This window comes from Numenius arquata, chromosome 8 (genome assembly GCF_964106895.1).
Source record: "Numenius arquata chromosome 8, bNumArq3.hap1.1, whole genome shotgun sequence".
NCBI lineage: Eukaryota > Metazoa > Chordata > Aves > Charadriiformes > Scolopacidae > Numenius > Numenius arquata.
The window spans coordinates 61,248,620-61,270,962 of NC_133583.1; the positions used below are offsets into that span (position 1 = coordinate 61,248,620).

Sequence of the window (22,343 nt, forward strand, 5' to 3'; positions counted from 1 at the left end):
ATAGCTGCTCGGGATGCAGAGGATGCTCGGGATGCAGCGCCACTCCCCCTGGGCCCTTCCCGCAGCCCAGGCGGCCGCTGCCCAAGCCCTGGTGTGGGGAGCAGGGGCTGTGGTCCAGAGGTGGGGGGGTGGCTGCAGTCCTGCTGCATCCCCAGCCCAGCTGCCTTCCCAGCCCAGCTCCAGTCCCAGTTGTGATCCCAGCCCAGCTCCAGTCCCAGCTGCATTGCCAGCCCAGCTCCAGTCCCAGTTGTGATCCCAGCTGCATTGCCAGCCCAGCTGCAGTCCCAGTTGTGATCCTAGCTGCATTCCCAGCCCAACTGCAGTCCCAGCTGCATTGCCAGCCCAGCTGCAGTCCCAGTTGTGATCCCAGCCCAGCTCCAGTCCCAGCTGCAGCTGCGTCCCCAGCCCAGCTGCGTCCCCAGGCCAGCTGCAGTCCCAGTTGTGATCCCAGCTGCGTCCCCAGCCCAGCTGCAGTCCCAGCTGTGATCCCACCCCAGCTGCAGTCCCAGCTGTAGTCCCAGCTGCAGCCCAGCTGCAGTCGCAGCCCCAGTTGCAGTCCCAGTCCAAGCCCAGCTGCGGTCCCAGCCCCATCCCTGCTGCAGCAGATCTCGAGGAGCGCAGCCCGCAGCCAGCCGTGCTGCCGGCCGAAGGAGTGGTTTGTACCATGTCGGGGATCCACGTCCCCCAGGGCTGCACCGCTCCCTAAGCTTGTGGCTTGGCCACCCGGAGGTCACGACAGTCTTTATCCTTTGTCTCACTGCTCCTCAGCTGGGGAAGAGTCCAACACTAAAATACATTTCCTGGGGTTCTTACTTGCCTGTTCTCCCTCTCACCCACGGAGACTGGGCATAAACCAGTTTAGTAGCGTATGAGTTTCTTTCTGCATGAGGTTCCTCTATTCCCATATACAATCCAACGTCACTCTCTTCCATAGTGACCCTAATGTCTTCTCATCAAAACAAAACATGAAAATTTGCAGCTGATGCTATACTTACGGCTTATCTAGAGAAAAATTATTAAATGCAAAGCTAAGCAGAGAGCTCAGAGCTGATCAGGTGTTTCCTCCCATCTGTGTACCTGGAAGGGAGCATCTCTCCTCTCTCGTGCCTCACTGTGTGTAAACCAGATCCCCATGAATACCCGTAGTTCGTAAAAACTGAATGTAGAGCAATAATGCTGTTCAAACCTGGGAAATCTTACCAGGCTGGGAAAGGAAAAGATTTCCCACTGACGGTGTGAGGGGTTTTTTTTCCCTATCATGGAAAACAGCCTTTTTGCCCAAGCCATGAAAAAATGAGCTCAAATTCAGTTACTATTAATAAGATAGAAATGCTTATTTGCATCCTTCTGGTATGTCTGTGCTCTTTGCCAGTAATGCCGTGGAACCTGGTGAGAGCTCAGTGGGTGTCACTCAGCCAGGGGTTGGGATAGGTCTCAGGCGGGTTTTAACATGTATTTTTATCAGTTTCACCGACCTTTATGGGATGAATTTGAAGGTTAACTTAAATTATCAATAGGGAGTAACCACAAACATTGGTGGTGGTTTATAAAAGCATACATAGTTTTCACTTTTTATTTTTCATAGTTAAAAATGTGTCGTGGATGAAAATGAGGTCTCAGCCAACTATGTGCTAAAATAGATTTGGTAATTGAAATTGTTCAATAACTTCTTCCATCAAGAATTTTGAACTTTGAAAATTCTCTTTTCAGGGTTGTGCTACTTCTCATGTAGCGTTAAAGGTACGAGAGTTGTATCAACAGGGGGTACAGGTCTCCCCTGTAACGATAAATCTAAACCAGTGCCAAAAACACCCGCATCCTAGTGGATATCACCTCCCACAGCTGCCAGTATTTTTGTTTAATTTAATTTTAATATGTTTAATATTAATACTCCGAGTGGTATGAAACCTTTGCTGAAATCCCTGTCTATGGAAAGTCTTTCAGTTAATTTTCCCTTGGCTAGTACTTGTTGAGGGTTTGCTCTATGACTTGACTTTTAGCTGGGTCTGTCTCTAGACCTTACACTTAAATCATGGTCTGAATTTTGTGAAAAAGCAATTGCCTAATTAGGCCTCATCTAAATACGATTTCTTTCAACCGTAAATCAACCAGAGCTTTAGTAATGCTTTACAGACTTAATTTATTTTTTCTGTTGGAATTCTTTATTAACATACGACATCACAGTCACACATTTGAACGTTTTGTGTTAAAGTCATGTCAGAATCTATTCTCCGTAATGTTTATTCGATTGTGGTTCAGAATTGTATGCTGGTATTTTGTATAGTTTTATTTTCCAAATCAATCATACTTTTGCTTCTGAAATATCCCCATCATCAAAAGATATTCATTTGAACCCAAAATTACGTTTTTCCTATTCGTTAGGGATTTACAATCCAACAGCCATAATAGCGAGCTATTAAAAGTGTGTTCCTTTTGCTGACCTCACCTACACGATGAGGTAAAAGCTTCTTTGTGGTAAATGCTTCCAAAGAGTTATCACACAGGAAATAGGGAGTAATTTCAAATGTCAGAGCCCCCTGATCAAGAGCAGTTATCCTGACGGGCCCAGCTTGCACCGGGAGCTGTAATTTTACTCCAGCGAAGGATTTTATTGTGTTCCCACCCCAAATCCAGGCCCAAAGAGAGTGGTGGGCTCAGCCACGACCTTCTGCATTCCAACTGCTGCGTTTGGTGGCTGTTGGTGCTCTCAGCAGCGGGTTCTGCTCTGCCTTCTGGTTCTCCTGGTGAACCCCAAGGTTGGCCAAGCCACAGCCATCTTCCAGAGCTTGGACAGAGTCCATTCCTGGTGGAGACAGGGCAGGTTTGCAGCAGGAAGGGCAGGAGATGAGGAGATGTTCCATGGAGTAGAAGACCTGTGCTGGGAGGGAAGCATCTGCTGCAGGCCAGGCTCAAGGGACAGTCCTAGAAGGTGCCCATGGTCTCTGCACAGTCCAGGCAGACTCGCTGAGGTCATGCTCTGGTTGGATGCACCCTTCAATCCCCTCAGCATCTCCTCTTGTGAAGTGGTGAGATGTTCAGAAGACAAAATATGGCTGTCACACGTAGGGGGAGGTATAAGGAGAGGTCAGCACCATGTATGGTGTCTCTCCTGCTTGGGTCATTCCTGACGTGGTCATTGGCGGCACCATCTCCTCAACAATTTGCTGATTGTGTCATCTCTTTCCAGATGACGGGGGCTGATGTCATCCATGAGCCTCCTCAGCCACTCCCCCCGCCTTTCACTCAACCCTGAGACCTTGTAGAATTGTCCTCAAATTATGTTTGCTTTGGACTTGGGAAATACAACGTTTCTCTACTTCTGAGTAATAAAAATGATAAAATGTGGAGTTTTCTAGAAAACCTGTAGGTCTGTCAGTTAAAGTAGTGTTCAGTGTGACTTAGGGTGACGTTTCAGAAGTGGTTTGAGTTTGTTTTCCTTTTATTTTCTGTATAGGAAGAGTAGGATACACTTGAGTGCATGTACGTTATACATCTCAAAGAGCAAATAGTTCCCAGTAGATCAGACTGTGTTCTCAGCTGCCATAGATAATTCAGATTAATTCAGCACACTGAACATAACTAAATTAATTCTGCATTTACACCAGTATTGTTTTGAAAAAGTGTGATTTAATATGTCAGTGCTCTCAAGCAAAGTGTAGAATTAAAATACAATACTCTCACAGGGTAAAAGAGAGAGATATATATATATAGGGAACCATTCCCATCCATTATTTTGTGTCACTGAAATTCCATTACAGGTTGACATAGGGTAACTGAGAGCAAATTTCAGTCCAAAAATCCATGAAGATTTATGTATGTAACACACGGCCTCAAATAGATTAATTAAAAATTTGAGGAGTTTGCACTTAGCCATAGTACTGTAACCATGGTTTCAGTTTGCATGCTGTTTTCATTTTGTATTTGTGCTTTAATTCTTTTTTATGAATGTTCAGGTTGAAATAAATCTAAAACGTTATCCCACTCCATACCCGGAGGATTTAAAGAATATGGTAAAATCAGTTCAAAATCTGGTGGGCAAAACAAGCCATGGAGTGCGGCCTGAGAACTCAGCACCAACCGCCAACAGTGAACAAAGTGTGAAAGACAAGTATGAGCACAAGTGGCCCATGGCACCAAAGGAGATTTCAGTGGAGGTAATGTAAAAAAGGATCGTTGTTCCTCTCGAGAGTTCCCGACGGGGCTTCAGCACAGCTCCGTCAAGTGATAATTCTGCATCCGCTGTGAACTTCATACCTGATAGTTTCTAGGTTCATTCTGTAAAGTTAATTTAGCTTTATATTGAGTTGCCATTTTTTCCCAACACTACTGAGTTTATCAGAATGAATTTTTGGTTTTAAATCTACCTACATCTGAATTTTGGTATTTATATATATACAAGCACTCTCCTAAATTTCAGTGGTATGAGAGACTTGCATATTAGCAGGAGAACGGACCTGATCACGATTTATATCTCAGACTTCAAGTAAATGTGTTTCTGCGCCAAATATGTTAATGACAAATCAGTGTGTTGTGTCTGAGCCTGCTATGCCATTACGTTCTGCTGCTTCTTGGGGCCTACAGGAAAGCTGGGGAGGGACTCTGGATGAGGGAGGGGAGCCATAGGAGGAGGGGGAAGGGTTTGACACTGAAAGAGGGGAGATGGAGATGAGATGTGGGGAAGAAGTTCTTTGCTGTGAGGGTGGTGAGAACCTGGCCCAGGTTGCCCAGAGAAGCTGTGGCTGCCCCATCCCTGGAGGGGTTCAAGGCCAGGTTGGAGGGGGCTTGGAGCAACCTGGTCTGGTGGGCATCTGCTCATTAACATTCACACTAATGACCTTGTACAGGGACAGCTTATAAATAAGGGAAATCTCTTGCCCTGACGGTATGGACCCATGGTTTACAAGCTTGGACAGGTCTACAAGAATATCAGCATTCTTGAAAATCTTTATGACGTCTTGATGTTCAGAGGAAAAAAAAAAATATCACGTTAGCTTTTCACTCCTTTGTTATTTAAGCATTATGATAAATTTGTTGTCCTTGAAATATCCCTGTCTCTGGCTAGTTGTGTATACATGAATTTTTCTTCCTCAGTTTTCCATATCCGTAACACAGATGGGCTGTTCTTACATATCCAGCAGTCGCTGTAGCTGCTTTGTCAGTACTGTGTGTTTTATTTACAGTTAAACGTTTTCAGTTCTCAAAAAAAAAAACCCCAAAAGTTTTCTCTTAAGATGGCTTCAGAAGAGCTTCTTCAAATCTGAGCACAGTTTCAATCGGTACTTCAAACTGAAATATTTAAGTTAAATCACTCATGTTTTTATTTAAATCTGAAATCTTAAATTCCACCCTTATTCCTTTTTACTCATTGAATTCTTTCTTACTGTGCAAATCTGGCCTTTGAACCAACTTCTGACTTGGGGCGTGAGTATTGAGGTGTTCTGCTGTTGTTGCTGAGTACATACGATTTATGTTGTGTCATCAGGCTTTTGAACTTGAACATCTGGAATTTGAGTCAATGTTGTCTGACCAAGACAAGACATGAGGTGTTTGGTCTTGTGGCTGGGTCTGGTGACCGGTGGCTGCACTGGTTTAGTTGCTGTTAACCTAAATGTTGAGTTGTTGAAGTAAAATGTTGATGTCCCAGTTAACAGAGCCGCAGCAGAGCCCCGTGAGGAGGCAGAGCCCAATGAAGCCTCTGTTACGGAGGTGTAAGGAAGAGAGTAATCGGCAGCAACACCACAAAATACCACAGTTACTCTGCAGTGCTGGTGTGACCACAGACTGTGTTCTAACATAGAAGAAAAAGAAGACAAATTGCATTCTCACGTTTCGTTCTTTGATAAAAATGCATTCACTTTTGCAACAGAAAAACAATCATATCGAGTTTTTCTATGGATGTACAGGAACTGTTAATTGTATGACTATCACAAAAAAGCGTCCTATAAAAATAGTTGAATTGCTAAAGACCCTGTGGTTATTCCTGAATTGCAATTAAATAATGTGATTGCAATTTCCTAGTTAATTTTCTACCACAAGCAACTGATGTGAATGAGTGACTGTTTCCATCAGTGTATCAGTGCAGATGTGTTTTTCATCTTCTGTTATTACAATAGTGAAGATGGTGGAACTCTTTCAGATTTTTCATTTCCCTAGTAATCAGTCAAGACTAGTGATACAACTGTCTCATCAACTAAAGAAAAGAAAAGAAAAGAAGTGTTCTTGTCATTTGTACAAACAATGGCCCTGGGAAGAGTTCGTGGCTGTAAGGCAGGATGATGCACACAGTTTCCCCTCTTTGGCTCCCTGCAGGAAGATAAAGGAGAGGGATGGGAGACTGTAGAAAACATGATTTCAGTTGTAACACATGAAATAAAACATAATTCAGCTCCATTTGCTTTTCAGATAATTAGGAGACAAGATCTCAAGCCTCAAGTTAAAATACAGTTTGAAAATGCAGGTGTGTTCTGATATAGATTTAGACTGATGACAGTTTCTAATACCAAGGTAATTTAATTTCAGGTGCAATGCTTGCTTTTTCATCCTCAGAGGCCAGATAAGCTGGTTTCTTTTCTGATCTCTTTTGGGGTTTCTTGCAATTAATTTAGACATGTCTCTTCACAAAACTGTTTCTAAATAATTAAAGGGAGCATCTGAAATGAGCAACAAGCTCCATTTCAAATCCCCTGGATCATCCTCCACCTTCAGTTTTACTAAGCAAACAATTTCTTAATTAACCATCAATTAAAATAAACCTCTTAATTGTCCTAAGTCCTTCTGAAAGATGTGCATTTTTGACAAAAAGAAGTCTGGGCTAACGTAGTGCATTGTGTAGCCCTTCCACCAGGGACAATGAGAAATACCTCAAATCAGCAATTAATATTTTCGATATACATGGATGGACAAATAAACTGCAAATACTGGATATAATTCTCAGCTTTGGATTAAAAAAGAAGTCTTTTCTAGTCCATCCTACAGCATTGCATCCTCTGTGTTAATTCCTAGCGGATTTATTATGAATACTGTGTAAAAAGGAGAGGGAGTTATTCCTTGAGTGATCCCATGCAAATGCCAGTGCTTACAGCTAGAAAGATACCGCCCCAGCTATGTTGGATCTTCTGAGACCTTCATCTCATCTCATCTCATCTCATCTCATCTCATCTCATCTCATCTCATCTCATCTCATCTCATCTCATCTCATCTCATCTCAGGCAAAATAAGACCATTCCTTTTAACTTCTGACTTCCTTTATTGTGTGGGTTTGGGTTGTGGCGTTTTTTTGGGTGAGTGGAGAAGGGTGTTCTTTTGGTTTTGTTTTTAGTGAAAGTTTTGGAGACTGCCTTAAAAGATCGTCTTGCCTTTCCAGGAAGACATACACACTTTTATTTCCCCCAGGACGCCTGGCTTCAGTTGATTCAGTTGATGTGTCTGTCGTGGGAGCTGTTTTCCACTAATGAGATGCACAAAGACGGTCTCTCCTGATTGGGAGAGGAATAAGTCCTAAAGATTTTTGGGTTGTGTCTGCTTTAAGCCCATGCCTTGATAAGCTCTTTGCAACGGAATGACTTATATTTTATCAGGAGTCAGAAATATCTTCATTATAGAGTTTTTGGATTCTCCATGGCACAGAAGATCTTTCCTGAGGTTATGAATTTGGTGCTTTTTGGTCAAAGGAGAAAGGAGGTAATGATTTACTCATCTGGAGGCCTGGCTCACAAGAGACCAACTTTCAGATAGGATGTCAAATGGCTTAAAGTTCAGTTTGAGTTACTTTGACTTCTGCCTGACCTTATTTAAGTGTCTGGACTGGAGGGGCATTATTCAGGCTGCCTCCAAGATAAAGCCTGCCTTCCACAAAGTCGGTCCAAGACATCAGAGGACACCCAGAGGCTACTGCTCTGTCTGTCCCCACCTGCATGAGGCCTCAGGAGGTGCAGTATTACACATCTGGACATGGCATTTTATAAACTCGTCTATACAGGGCACAGAGCCTCGGTTTATGTTTGGTGGACTCTCTCTATTGGCAGCAACCTTGTTGAGATGCATGCGATTGGGTGCATTTCCATCAAGAGAGAGAGCAACAGAAGCTTGTTTCCTCCAGAGAGAGGAGAGCACAGAGAGTGCAACTCGCCTGTCAGGGTGTTGTAACTCGAGGCAGGACTGAGACTTCTGTCTTCACGCTGAAGACCACATACAGAGCTGGACAGGAGCCTCTCCATGGTTTATAACTGAGGATGATGTTAGAAGGTCTCCCATCCTCTGCAGTACATCACTGATGACTGGTCGGATAAACATCTGCAGATTATCTTTCCAGAATTCTGACTGTGTCAGCTAACAGGCTGAGTCATCTGAGATTAAACTACTAGAAATGGAAATTTTTATTCTAGAGTACATCTTTGTAGACTGAGGATCTCTAACGGTGATGTCTTTGGTGGTAGGTAGTTCTGGTCACTTCTGGGACGCATCCCCTCGGCTGTGTTTCTGATCGCCTGGATAGCTGAGGTTAATGCGTGCGTTCCTCTAACCACGGGGCTGCATGGCAAAGGGGCACATGGCAGGAACAGTCATTATGCCCTACCTGAATGTGACACACATTTTTCCCAGTATCTGCTATGTCTTTCCATGTGGAGTCCCTTTCTAAAGTTCTGTTGTGTGTCAGAGATTTCCTGCTGGAGCTGAAAAGCTGAGATTTGCTCAGGGCTGCAACGTTGTGCTGGCTGCTGTATCCCCGCTGCACCTGTCAAATGTGTTGGGATTCCTTCATTATCCCACTTTCAGACTCCATATCCACATTCAGGAGTTTTCCTTCCACTGGTCTGGTTATATCTTGTATTAACATCCTGTTTGGAACAACCTTCAGATCTCATGGCTACTGAAACCAGCCACTGCAGCCACGAGAGTGGGAGAGATTTAGGAGCAGGTGGAAGATCCTCCACTCCACTTTCTTCTGGGAAAATCCCATGTTTTGGGGCAACTGGCAGTGCATTGCTGGGCTGGTGACTGAATTTTATTTAGATCAGACTGATAGCTGCTAACTTAGCAAAATATCCAGAGCTGCCCCCGTCTGCTCCGTTCGGAGGCTTTATATTCTTTGCAAGCAGGCTCTAAGAGTTAGGTTATTTTAAAAATTCCATCTCTCCAGATTATAATCTCATGTTCTTGGTTGTCAGCGTGAATAATTGGTGATATTTCTCTTTCCCAGTTATTTTATTGTACTTTTACTATGTACTTTCTCCTGTGAAACAGCTCACCGTATTTTTCTGTCCTCTACCTCTGTCTTTCTCTGGTTAGTCCTGAGGAATAAGTTCTGACACAACACACTGGCATTTCTCTCTTCCCTTTGTTCTTGAAATTCATCCTATTAATAATACTTTTTCTTTTTTTTTTTATTAGTGACCTTTTTGTTCTTGGGTTTGTAAGAAAAAAGGTCCTCAAACAGAGTAGAATTAAATGGAATATGATTTCGGTTTTTTACGACATATTTCACTTTTCATGGCATATTCAGAAATGCCAGACTAGTTCTTTCCAAAGTGTATTGGTTTTTATTGGAATAGCTGGACTAGGGGCTAAAAAGGAAAAAAAAAAAGGAATATAACATCGAAAACTTTATAAAATCATGAAAATCATGCACCTGAAATAAAGACCTATGTTCATCATTATGTCAAAAATGGAACTGCTGGTTCTTCCTCTCTTACAGCAAGTAGTTTTATTTTAAGCTTATAACTTGTGGAAGTTTCATGGCACAATATTGGGATTCTAGGTTCAAGATAGAGAAAATAAAGAATTGCAAAAGGGTCCACTGTCTGACACAGACAACACTCATAAATCGGCTGTGGAAAGCCCGGACAGGAAGGAGGAAGAAGAGCATACAGAAAGCTCAGAGGTACAACAAGAAACTTCACGTGCACCGTGCTTCAAAGGTGGAGACTCTCACGCTCTGCGAATGCTCTGCACTTTCTTTATTCCTCAAAAAAATGGTTTTGCCTAAGTTTGTTACTCTGCACTAGAAAATGGGTTGTACTGCACTGGAAAGATGCACTGCTGTTAGCTTGAAGTTGTGTGTCCATCACTACTGTCATCTAAGAAATACCATACACAACAAGGGGTCTCTGCATGTGGAAGTAGTTTAAGTCTTGAATATATTCCACCCTGTAAGAATCAGAATCTAACTGTATTTGCTTGAATGTTAGCACTGAGCGGGGTTCGTTAAACGGGCTGTGAAGATACCTGTTCTTTGCTGGTTTGGTGTGGTACTACCTCCAGTAGAACACCAAATGCAGAAGGATTGAAACATCTCTTGTGCAAATATAATTATATCCTTCAAGGATAAATCACATGGCAAGTGCTTTTACACATCTTTGTTTCCACTGTTACTACAAAAAGTAGTTAATGGAGAGTAAACCTCTGAAAGTTTTCTGCTTATGAGTAAAAGCAAGGAAATTTTTAAAATATTGTAGCATTTTACATTTTAATAATGCATTTTTGGTTTTGGTACTCCATTTTAAATTGTTTCTCTAAATCTCTTACATCTCTTTCCTTTATTGGCTTGACTCTGGAAAATCACTGGGGTACCTTTAGCAGCAAAATGTCAGGGTACAGAGATCCTCACAGTCTCTCCATTAGTGTAAGTTCCCTCCTACATATATTTCTCCTAACAATTTCCTTCCTCGTTTAAACTACTGATTATTGATTTTCTCCTACTTTTGTCTCCAAAACTTCCTCTTTTTTACTAGATCCTCTCCTTCTCCAACTTCCATCCTCTTTATGAAACCACAGCTCGTGCTCTCACTTCCGAGACAGTGCCTGTTTCTCGTTCCCCTCCCCATGAGGCTCTTGATGGGCCTTGGCAGGACTTCCCAGTGCCCATCTCCACCACTTCCCTCCCCATTGCACCTCCCTCACCCTCAAAGTGGTGTTTCCCTGTATTGCTCCTTCTTCCAGCTCCCTTCCGTCCCCTCCGGAGGGCAGGGTCACCAGTGTCATCCCCTCAGTAAGCGCCATCCCCTGCCCTGTCTCCCCAGGACACTTCTAGGTCGGCGTCTCTCTCATTCCTGAACTTTCTTCCAAGGACAAGAAATGCCATGGATTCACTGGTTGTGTCTTCATTCCCTTCCAGCTGTCCTATCAGCCTAATTTAAATGTTCTAATTTAAAATATCTCTTTCTGAGACTACATCTCACTTTCTTTCCCCTTTTTAACTGACCTTATTTTCAGTATATATCCTGTTGCAGGCTAGAAGAGCAAAGCCGTTGTGCGGGGCAGCTTTTGAAGGTCAAGATTTGCCAAACTGAAATCCCAAGCATTTTAATTCAGAGAAAAACTCTTTAGGGACAAAGTCATTTTAATTAAATATAGCTATAAGGACAGTTGAGTCTATGGAAGGACTCATGCCATGAATAAATGAATGAGGGATGCTTATTCCTGAAATAAGAAGTAATTGTTTATTCTAAATTTGTATTTGTTTCTACTGGCAGCTTGCGTTTTTGTGACCTTTACTTCATCAGAAATGTTTACATGGCCGTGACGTATCTTGCAAGTTCCATCTGTTTTGTCCGCATTCTCAGAAGGAACACATCGCCATAATTTTTTACAAGTATTTATGTAGGACTAATTAGAATTTTCAGCTGACAAATCAGCATGATTGGGCGCTGCCCGTATGGTGGGGTTTTGGTGTGTTGTCACGTTCATGAGAAGAAGAGTGTTTGTTCGTGGCAGTTTGAAGTGGGTTCTGTTTCCGATGTTCACTCTACATTCTTATTTTCCTCAGGATGCCTTTGGACATCCTGCCAGTGAGATGAGGATAGGGGAGCTTCGTCCCTCCATGCCTGAGACTCCCTTGTACCCACCCAAACTTGTTCTGCTGGGTAAAGACAAGAAAGGTACTAACGTGACTTACAAACATATGTAATGTACACAGACAGACACATTAATTAAGATGTTCTACACTTCACTCTGATTTTAAAACGTATTAAATTAATATCTGTGCTCATGTATATATATATACATCTATAGTCTCAATTGAAAAATGCATTTTTTTTTGGAGTTTTGTTTTGAAGCGCCACCTCCTGAAAACATTCCTGTGTTTTGTTTCAGAATCGACAGATGAGTCTGAAGCAGATAAGATCCACGGTCTGAATAACAGCGTTTCCTCAGGCACTTACTCGGACTATTCCCCTTCCCAGGCTTCCTCAGGGTCCTCCAACGCGCACGTAAAAATGGGGTCCTTGCAGACAACGGCTAAAGAAGCAGTGAATAACTCTTTGTGGGGAAACAGGTGTGACCATCTTTCTTAACACAGCTTCTGGTTGTCTTACGCTGTCATACTGTTGTAGGTTAGGGGTAGACCTGCTGGAAAGCACTTCTGAGGAGAAGGATCTGGGGGTCCTGGTGGACAGCAAACTTTCCATGAGCCAGCAATGTGCCCTTGTTGCCAAGAGGGCCAATGGGATCCTGGGCTGCATAGGGAAGTGTGTGGCCAGTAGGTCAAGGGAGGTCATTCTCCCCCTCTGCTCTGCACTGGTGAGGCCACAACTGGAATACTGTGTCCAGTTCTGGGCTCCCCAGTTCAAGAGAGACAGAGAAATACTGGAGAGAGTCCAACGCAGGGCAACTAAGATGATTAAGGGATTGGAGCATCTCCCTTACGAGGAAAGGCTGAGAGAGCTGGGACTCTTAAGCCTGGAGAAGAGAAGGCTGAGGGGAGACCTTATCAATGCTTATAAGTATCTGACGGGTGGGTTGAAGGAGGAGGGAGCCAGACTCTTTTCAGTGGTTGCCAGTGAGAGGACGAGGGACAACGGGCACAAGCTGGAACACGGGAAGTTCCAGTCAAATATGAGGAAGAACTTCTTTCTGGTGAGGGTGCCAGAGCCCTGGAACAGGCTGCCCAGGGAGGGTGTGGAGTCCCCTTCTCTGGAGATCTTCAAGACCCGCCTGGATGCAGTCCTGAGTGATGTGCTCTGGGCAACCCTGCTTTAGCAGGAGAGTTGGACTAGATGATCTCTAGAGGTCCCTTCCAACTCTGACAATTCCGGGACTCGGTGATACGCATTCAAAGCCATCCTATGCTATCTGTTAAGGTATTCGATTAAAAAAAAAACAAACCCGGGGTTTTTACCCCAGTTTTGCGGAGGTGTCCACAGCTATTCAAGGCCCAGGCTGCGCAGAGTTGGCCACCCGTTCCTGCTCTATAAATGTCAGTAATTCTACAGGTGGTTTTTCACCTGTGTGCTGTAACCCTGCATTAAAAGCAGCTAGTAATTGAGCTGTGATTATTCTGCTCCGTGTGGTCCTGAGCTGCAGATGGCTGGAGTTTAGCACCGACAGCGGAGTCTACGTCTCTCGTATTATTGCTGTCCTGAGCCCCACTCTGCCCTGGACCTCCAAGAACAGCACAGTTCTGTAAAAGCTGTAATTTTCACTGGCCATCAGTGACCTGGAAACACTCTCGTACCGTGCCAGGGACACCCTGCCCTGTCTGTTCCCACCTGATGGAGCTCCATCCGCAGGCTCTTCCCCCTTAAAGAGAGGCTGGAGCCTGCTCGCTGGAGATACATAACACCTTGGTGGTGAGAACATGCACGAACTGAATCTGGTATTTTTGTTTAAGAAAAAAGAAAAACAATGTAAGTGTAAAAAATCTTCCCTTGGGCACAGGGAAGACTATTTTAAAACCGGGAAAATGCGTTCAGCTGGATTTATGTGAACACGGCATTGAGCCAGGCAGGACTTTTGCCTGATTTCTTAGTTTCTCTGTGTACGTCCGTGCAGAATCTGAACTCCAGTGCAAAGGAATGCTGCAGCCCTTCGTGCCAAACCAGCGGCACAAGCTGCACGTCTCGTAGTACCATCCCAAAGCCCGGGTATAGATGGGGGAATATTAAATTGCTTTATAATTGCAATGTGACGTGCTCTAAGAGAGGGCATTTTATCTTGTTTGGGTTTTGTTTTGTTTTGTTTTTTCTCTTTTTTTGTTTTTGCAGGCTGGCACAGTCGTTCCCGCAGCCCCTAGAGACAAAGCCATTGCTGAGCCAGCGGGAGCCAGCCCCGGTGGGGAACCTGCCGCCGCGGCCGGAGCGGCGCCCGCTGAGCGACACCTTCGCCGACAGCTGGAACGACGGCTCGCACTACGACAACACGGGCTTCGTGGCGGAGGAGAGCGGGGTGGAGAACCCCAGTGCGAACCCCCTCCTGAGCACCAAATCCAGAAGCACATCCGCCCATGGGCGCAGGCCCTTGATCCGGCAGGACAGGATAGTTGGGATTCCCCTGGAGCTGGAGCAGCCCACGCTCAGAAACACACACGAATCTGAAGTGCCTCCTCCCAATCCTTGGCAAAATTGGACCAGAACCCCTAGTCCTTTTGAAGACAGGACAGCTTTTCCTTCCAAACTGGAAAGCACCCCCACCACCAGCCCTTTGCCCGAGCGGAAAGATCACGTCAAAGAGTCTCCCGAAATGACTAGCACTTTCACTCCAGGAATAGCATGGGAATATCACGATTCAAACGCTAACAGAAGTCTCACCAACGTCTTTTCCCATATCCACTGCCGCCCAGACCCTTCCAAAAGCGTGATCTCCATCAGCAAGAGCACGGAGCGGCTTTCTCCGATGATGCGGGATTTAAAAACTAACAAATTTAAGAAGTCGCAGAGTATCGATGAGATAGACATTGGTACATACAAAGTGTACAACATCCCCTTAGAAAACTATGCATCCGGTAACGACACGGTAGGAACCCACGAGCGGGTGGACAAGCTGCTGGGCCCAGAGCACGGCATGCTGAGCATGTCCCGCAGCCAGTCGGTCCCCATGCTGGACGACGAGCTGCTGACCTACGGCAGCGTCAAGGTGCAGCCGCAGCAGAAGTCCTCCGTCACCAAGAAGGTCTACCAGTTCGACCAAAGCTTCAACCCGCAGGGAGCAGTGGAGGTCACCGCCGAGAAGAGGCTGCCGCCGCCGTTCCAGCTCAACCCCGAGTACATTCCCCAGCAGAGTAAGAACCTGCCCCAGGAGCTGGTCAGCCCCCGGGGCTACCGCGGCTACCCCCCCGTGGAGCACATGTTCTCCTTCTCCCAGCCCTCGGTGAACGAGGACGCGGTGGGTGCCCCCTTTGCCACCCAGGGGTCTCGGCCGGGGTTCCTGAGGAGAGCGGATTCGTTGGCCAGCTCCACCGAGATGTCCATGTTCCGGAGGGTCAGTGAGCCCCACGAGCTGCCCCCCGGCGACAGGTATGGCAGGGCTCCCTACCGAGGAGCCGTGGAGCGCCAAGGCAGCATCTCGGTCTCCGAGTCGCAGTTCCTCAAGAGGAACGGCAGGTACGAAGACGAGCACCCTTCCTACCAAGAAGTGAAAGCCCAGACTGGGAGCTTTCCAGTTAAAAACCTCACGCAAAGGAGGCCGTTGTCCGCAAGAAGCTACAGTACAGAGAGCTACGGCACATCCCAAACCAGGCCGGTTTCAGCGAGGCCTACAATGGCAGCTCTGCTGGAAAAGATACCGTCAGACTATAACTTGGGTAACTATGGCGACAAGCCTTCCGATAACAGTGATATAAAGACAAGGCCTACCCCTGTGAAGGGAAATGAGAGCTGTGCTAAAATGCCCGCTGACTGGAGACAACAGCTACTTAGACATATAGAAGCTAGAAGGTTAGACAGGGTATGTTTGGCATTTCTCTGCAATTAATGCCTTTAGTTGTGTGTTTCGGTATTTCAAATACTTATTTGCACGTACAGTGGTAACCACCAGAATTCCCAGTAATGAAATTCCTGCCTTGGTGTCAGAGGAACGGGCCCGGGGGTGCTCCCCAGCAGCTGGAGAGAGGGGTTCCCGGGTCAAGGAGGGAGACAGAGTCTCTGCAGGAGTAACGCTGCCCCTTACTAATGTAGGAACTGCTGCAGCACTGCCTGAAATAATTAAAACAAAAACAAAACAAAACATTTAAAAAAAAATAAAAAAATCTCTCCTTATCAAGAGAAGTGAACGTGGTGCTGCTGAAGTCCACCGCTTCAGTAATGGTTTGAGAGCAGTAAAAAATGCTGGATACATCTTGGCAGTAAAAGGCGATAAAGAAAAACATCACAGATAAAGAGTAAAAGAATGTATTTTAGCTGTCATGCCACTGTTAGTGGAGGGGATTTAAAGGTATCTCTTAGCTCTGAAATACGCACTGCCTCTGGTTTTAATGAGCAATATGGTTATCACTCCTTTTAGCTGTAGGAAGTTACGCTTACTTGCCTTCTATACAAAACAGTGCAAGTGCTTTAGTGCATGATTTCAATAATGGTCTTGACTACTTAATGAATACTACTTCATCAATTGGATTTACTTCATAATCTGAAGTGGTTGTGAGAAATCACTGTTGTCCGAGTGCGTAAGTTAGGTGTATGGACACGTTCTGAAACTATTCTATGCTAGGTGCTCATGAGTTCGGTGTTAATATAATTACCTATTCCAGTTGCTCAGATGTGATGCCTATTAAAATATCATTAAGTACCAAATGGGTGAAGTTCAAAAACTGGCTTGAAGGCTGAAGGTTTTTCCTTCCTTCCTTCCTTCCTTCCTTCCTTCCTTCCTTCCTTCCTTCCTTCCTTCCTTCCTTCAGCTCTTTTCCTGATGTCGTGTAAAACTGATGGGAAAATACACAATACCTAGGCAAAATAGTGCACCCCGAGCAGGGACATTTCTGGTGGAAATAAACACTTCCCAGGTGTTGCTTGTTTAAGAAATATCTTTATGCTTAAGTTTACAATGTGTATTTGACTTAAGAAGTGCTTTGTCTCACGGGGGGCTGTCACTGGTGATTGTATCTGGTTAAATTGAGCTCCCAGTGATCCCGCCAGCGAGCTGGTTGCTAATGGTAGGATGGGAAGGCCGGGGCGCTGCCGTGCCGCGGCTGCTCCAGGAGAAGACACTGCCCCTGTCGCCCATGGCCGGCGAGATGCCGGGCCCGACCAGAGCTTGCCCCTGGTGGGCAGCCACTAGCCAGAGAGCAGTGGCAAACTCAGCGGCCGGCGCAGAGCCTTCTCCTGGGGGCTTTTCCTCTGCCTTTGGTGCTCCTTTGTGGCAGATGCCTGCGCTCTGGCCCCCCCACGGGTGCGCAGACGTACCAAAATTTGGCCGTATTTGCAAAATAAAGACTTGTACCGTGTTATATACTGCAATTTTCAAACTACAGATAACAACATATCTCATCTGCTGTCAGCGTGGAAGTCTTTTATGGTACCCATTTTATGTATAACTAGCGATGTATTTGCTTCCGTGTGACCCAGTGCATGCATCAGAAAGCTATTTCTTTCTTGGTACTGTTTTGTTTGCTTAAACTAAAACTCTGTGAAATTAACCATATATGTGTGATATCTGATTCGATGAGCATGTGTGTTCATATCCTGTCACGTGGTTGTTTCCTCTACTCAGACCGCTGCTTACAAACACAACACAGTTAGCCTTGGCATGCTGCACTCTGGAGGGTTTTCAGCAATGCATGCCGGCAGAAGCATGACTTTAAACTTGCAGACTAAATCTAAATTTGAAAACCAAATGCTTCAAGAGCTACCTCTACCGAAAGTAAGTATGGGATAGCCAGCGTATACCAGCATTACCAAATAAATTAATAATACTCCTTGCTTTTTTTCCTGGTTTAGCTTTTTGCCTATTATTCATGCTTATACTATACAGGATCCAAAAAGCAAAGATAACAGCAACGCGGCTTTCCTGCTTCAAAAATCTTGCTTTTTGGATGCAGTAGCTCACGCGGCTGTCATTACTGCTTCCCGCGCTCCTGTTACAAACTGAGGCGATCATTCTGTTTTCTCAATGACTTCATCGGTGCGCAGAGATGGGGAACTTGTTTTGGTTTGTGACTGTTTGATCTGAGGAAAAGTAATGCGGAAATGTTTGATATGTGTTTAAATAGGCTCCAGGAGACAGGGATTTTAACATATGAATGGTGATTGGGTGTGCTGGAGAAGCTGATAAGGTTTGGTTACATGCCTACCACACCTAAATTTGTTGGGTTTGTTGGGTAATGCCTATAGAAACAAAAGATTTTTTTTTTTCATTTTTTTTACTGTTTATTTTCCAGCTATTAGTGAAATATTGTTGAAAGTACATACATACATACACAATTACATACAGCCAAAGGTTTGATGGGGAAAAGCACATGTGAAAAAGGTTTGATGGGGAAAAGCATCCTTGAGAATCCTGCTGCATTAGCATCAGGAGCTGTTGGGATAAATTAGCGCCATCTCTGTGAGTAATTAAAGGGTACCAGAGCAGAGATCCAGGCACTGGAATGGGATCATCTGCGCTGTTAATTGCTTTGGCCGCGGGCAGCTGGCCCCCTCCCAGGCAGTCCCTGGCCCACGCTCCCGAGTCAGCACTGGCCAGAAGTCCCCAAAGGAGGGCTTCAGTGCCCGATGTAGGACTTTGGATCCAAGTCTTTTTAGCAGAATAAGATAATTTAATGGCAGGGACATGACCAGATTGCACTGGTTGGCCAGAGGACAGGCTCAGCGCTGCTGAGGTTACTCCTACAGGCACATCCATCGTATGCTGAATTTCCAAGCCAAGCCCTGTGAGGTTCACAGCACACACACAGAGTCATTGTCAGGCTTCTCCTGCTGTAATTTACTCTCCGTACACCCTTCACCTCGTTTACACCTCCCGTTCAGCTGTCCCTGGATCCAAGCAAGTCCTAACGTTAGTGTGTGCTTCTCTGTTGTGCAGTTTAACAACATCGAGGTCAAATCTTACCCATAGCTCTGTGTGTGTGTGTGTGTGTGGACACAGGCAGTTTTCCCATGTTGGTCATACTGTTGTTTTTTTTTTTTTCTTTCAAAAAATTTGTTTGTGTATTTGGGTATAAACTAATTCTTGCCACGAGTCCTTGACAGAAGTCACCGACTCCAAATAATGGTACTATTTCTCTACACACATTTAGGAGTAAGATATTATATATCACTTGAAGAATTTTAGGCTGCAGATGAATATGGTTACTAATACACGTGTGTCTGAGGATATCCGTGAAATTGTTCAGGGTGACCTGTTTCGGGGTGTGGTTTTATGTGAATTACTCTGCTTTCTATTTCACCAGCATTTCATTGCTGCATACCCATACAAAGTGTGACGCTGAACTGCATGAAGGGGGGTGTATTCTCTTACAGTACTGTTTGGAAAGCCGTGAAAAGTGATTGTTGAACAAATAATTGGAATGTTTAGTGTTGTTTAATTTTATTCCTTCACGTGTTCTAAAGGATTTTGCATTTCTTAAGGAATCCAGGCCACAGCAGCTCAATATTTACCCCTTCTTCCTCTTTGCTGTGGCCTAGATTCAAGAGAGTAATGAGTGAAGTCTGATTGTCCAGTGGAAGATCAGGAAATCAACTGTAGCAATTACTTGTTTTGAGAAAGTTTATTACATCGATTCTACTCCGTGTATAAAATGTTTGAACTGCTGCTTTTCATTTTTTACCTAGGCTTAATAGATGTGCAGTTTGTTTGCAGTCTGTCCAAGCTCTGTAAATGAATAATATTGCAAGTAGACAAATTCATTTTACTGCAGAAAATGAGAAGAAAAACTTATTATCACGGAATTTTCCTATTTGTTGAGAAAGCAGAAAGCACCCTCAGTATTTTTTCTTTTTCCGCTTGGAGAGGGAACTCAGCTCTGCAGATTAGTCAGTCCCTTACAAAAACGGCGCAGCCTTGATGCGGTGACAAAAGCAGCCCTTCTCAGGAGAACGCTTTCGATTCCGGGCACCCATCTCGCAGTTCTTGTAAAAGGAGTTTATGGTTTGGTGCACTTCATCCCCAGAAGTGTAGAGTGCAGCTCCCTTTAGGAATAATGGGTATATTCACAGGTATCACTTAGGAGGGAAGGCGGAAGCTCCCGTGGGAAGCATCCTCCCTCGTCCCCTGTGTCTCTGCACGGTGACGAACCCGTCTCGCAGGGAGGAGGGCAGATCCCCAGCTCAGCCCTGGGCTCCTGGGGCTGTGGGTGACTCGGGAGGGGACCCACATCACAGAGATGAGTGATGGCCTTTCTTTTTCAGTGTTTTTTACTACTACTCAGAGCAGAAATTTTTGCAATTTTTTTCATTTTGGAAGCTGTTTGCTGCCCTGGTCTCAGGTGACGTACCCCCCCGTGTGGATTATTTTATGTGGGGACATACAATAGCAGCAAACAGGGCAGGAATGGCTCCTTCCTGAGTTTAGGGAGGCACAAAGAGCCCTGCCTGCCCCCAAACTGGGACCCACAGTCTGATCTAGGGACAAACTGGGCTCAGTGTGTCCCGATGTGGGACTGCTGCACTGGGACCAGTGGCTGCTGAGCTGTGAGGGGGAACCTCACAGGGAAAAAGTCCTGAGGTTGGTCTGGTTTTCCCATTTTTAATAGATGTAAAGAAAGCTCTGCAGGAAGCTCATGTAGTTGCAATAGGGGAAGTGTTTTTCTAGTGTTTTTTAATATAAGGAATATCACAGCTTTCCTGATTTTTCTGGAGGACTTCTTGAACGATGAGAGAATTATAATGAAAGTTTTCTTTTATTTTAAATAATTAGGGTTGAATTTTTTTTTTACTTCACCTCCGAGGAGTATGATTTAAATCACAATTTACTTCTATTTACTTTTAAAGGATTTTTAAGCTCGCATTGAAAAAAGTTCTTACTTGACCAGTTACCGGCTTTAATGTTTCAAAGCAACAGTTTCATTTGTTCTTCAGTCATCTAAAGAAGTGTTTTGTGATTATTTTTTTTTCAATCTAAGCCGAAGAAGAAATTGATTGAATGACAGAAGGGAAGAATAGAGTTGGTTTTTTCTTCTTCTTTTTAGGTTACGATTAATCAGAAGTGAATAAGGAGTTAACTGAATAAGCACTATATAATATTAAATGCTGTCAGTGGTAGTATAAAATGTTAGCATTTTGGAAAGTCTGCCACAAAAAGCCACACCCTGACAGCAAAATTTCCAGCTGTGGTAAAGAAAATCAGGATGGGCCAGAAAAAGTACACGTGCCCTCTAAAGTACTGAGAACAGGAGTAAAACAGCCTGGGAAAAAATTGGCAAAATAAAAAAAATGCGTAAAAAAGGAGAGAAAAGTGGAAAATAATATCAAAAGTTTCAAGCTGGTTTAGGAAGCTTTAAATGTGTGTTGTGTCCCTTCCTATTCAGGAAAGCAGTTAATTACTGGTTAATATTGTACAGATGATATCCTGTTAACTTAGACCAAAAGCAGCCTGGAGAGGTGTGGGAGAAGCACACTCCGGGCATGCACTGAGCGTAGCGCCAGGGAAGAGCAGTCGCCACTAAAGAATGCTTTCCCAAGAAAATACAAGCATTTAATTTATCCTGGTGTCAAATACTTAATAAAAAAGGTTTTGATGCTTGAATGGCTCTGACTCAAATGATAAATGGCAGACTGCACCTTTAAATATGGAACTTTGCCCAAAACTTGTTTCTCTGAAAATAATCAGTTACGTTAAATTAATTTTCTCTTTTCTCTCATCATTCATTATTCTCATTATTTCTCTTACGTATCCTTCAAGACCTCCCGCTTGCGGGGAGTCCCACAGCGATATGATCACACGTTAATGAAATGCTGTAGAAATGTAAAAGGGTTTCCATTTTAGCAGTAGCGTGTTACCGTTTAACCGGGTCGCTTACTCGAAATAAATGTGTGTGAGAGAGAGAGCGAGCGAGCTTTCCTGCCGCGGTGTGACAGTGACTAAAGGCTGCCCTACCGTTTCCGCAACAGACCCCGTCGCAGCAGAGCAGCATCCTGGACAACGGGCAGGAGGAGGTGTCCGTCAGCAGCCAGTGGAACCCCTACCCGCTGGGCCGGCGGGACGTGCCCCCCGACACCGTCACCAAGAAGGTAAGAGCCACCCGTGGCCTCTTCCCCAAGGAGGAAGGGCAGGGTAATGAGGACAGGTTTGGGAGAGGCGTTTTTGTGTTTCGGAGTGTGATCATTACGGATTAAGGATGGCATTTCCACCCCTGCTACCTGGTTTGGGGTTTATTTCTGCGAACGCTCGTGGTTACATCCACGGTGTGTGAAACGGGCTCGCCAGATGGGTTCCTGCACGGATCAGCTCCCACTTGTCCTGAAAAGTCTTCCCTGAAATTTTTCATTCCGATTACGTTCGTCAGTTCATGACAAAGAATGAACGTGTTGAGATGGAGGATGGCCCAGTGCCTGGACAGCCAGAGGCGTTTTGGCAAGAGACGCCCTGGGCACACATCAGTTGCTGATAAATGCACCAGAAAGGCTTCTAATTTCCAGAAGCCTGTTTTTGATGCCTACCTCGTGGCGGTATGTATTGAATCCCAGTGCTTGGATCTGGCC

General features: G+C 44.8%; 1 protein-coding gene across 1 annotated transcript in view; it reads left to right on the top strand.

Moving 5' to 3' along the window:
• The window catches only part of LRRC7 (leucine rich repeat containing 7), a 160,069-nt gene that overhangs the window by 128,598 nt on the left and 9,128 nt on the right, over positions 1-22,343 (top strand). Inside the window, 6 exon segments of the mRNA XM_074151373.1 lie at positions 3,954-4,154; positions 11,765-11,876; positions 12,091-12,271; positions 13,980-15,657; positions 17,416-17,565; positions 21,753-21,872. Coding sequence (XP_074007474.1) covers positions 3,954-4,154; positions 11,765-11,876; positions 12,091-12,271; positions 13,980-15,657; positions 17,416-17,565; positions 21,753-21,872 — 2,442 coding nt within the window.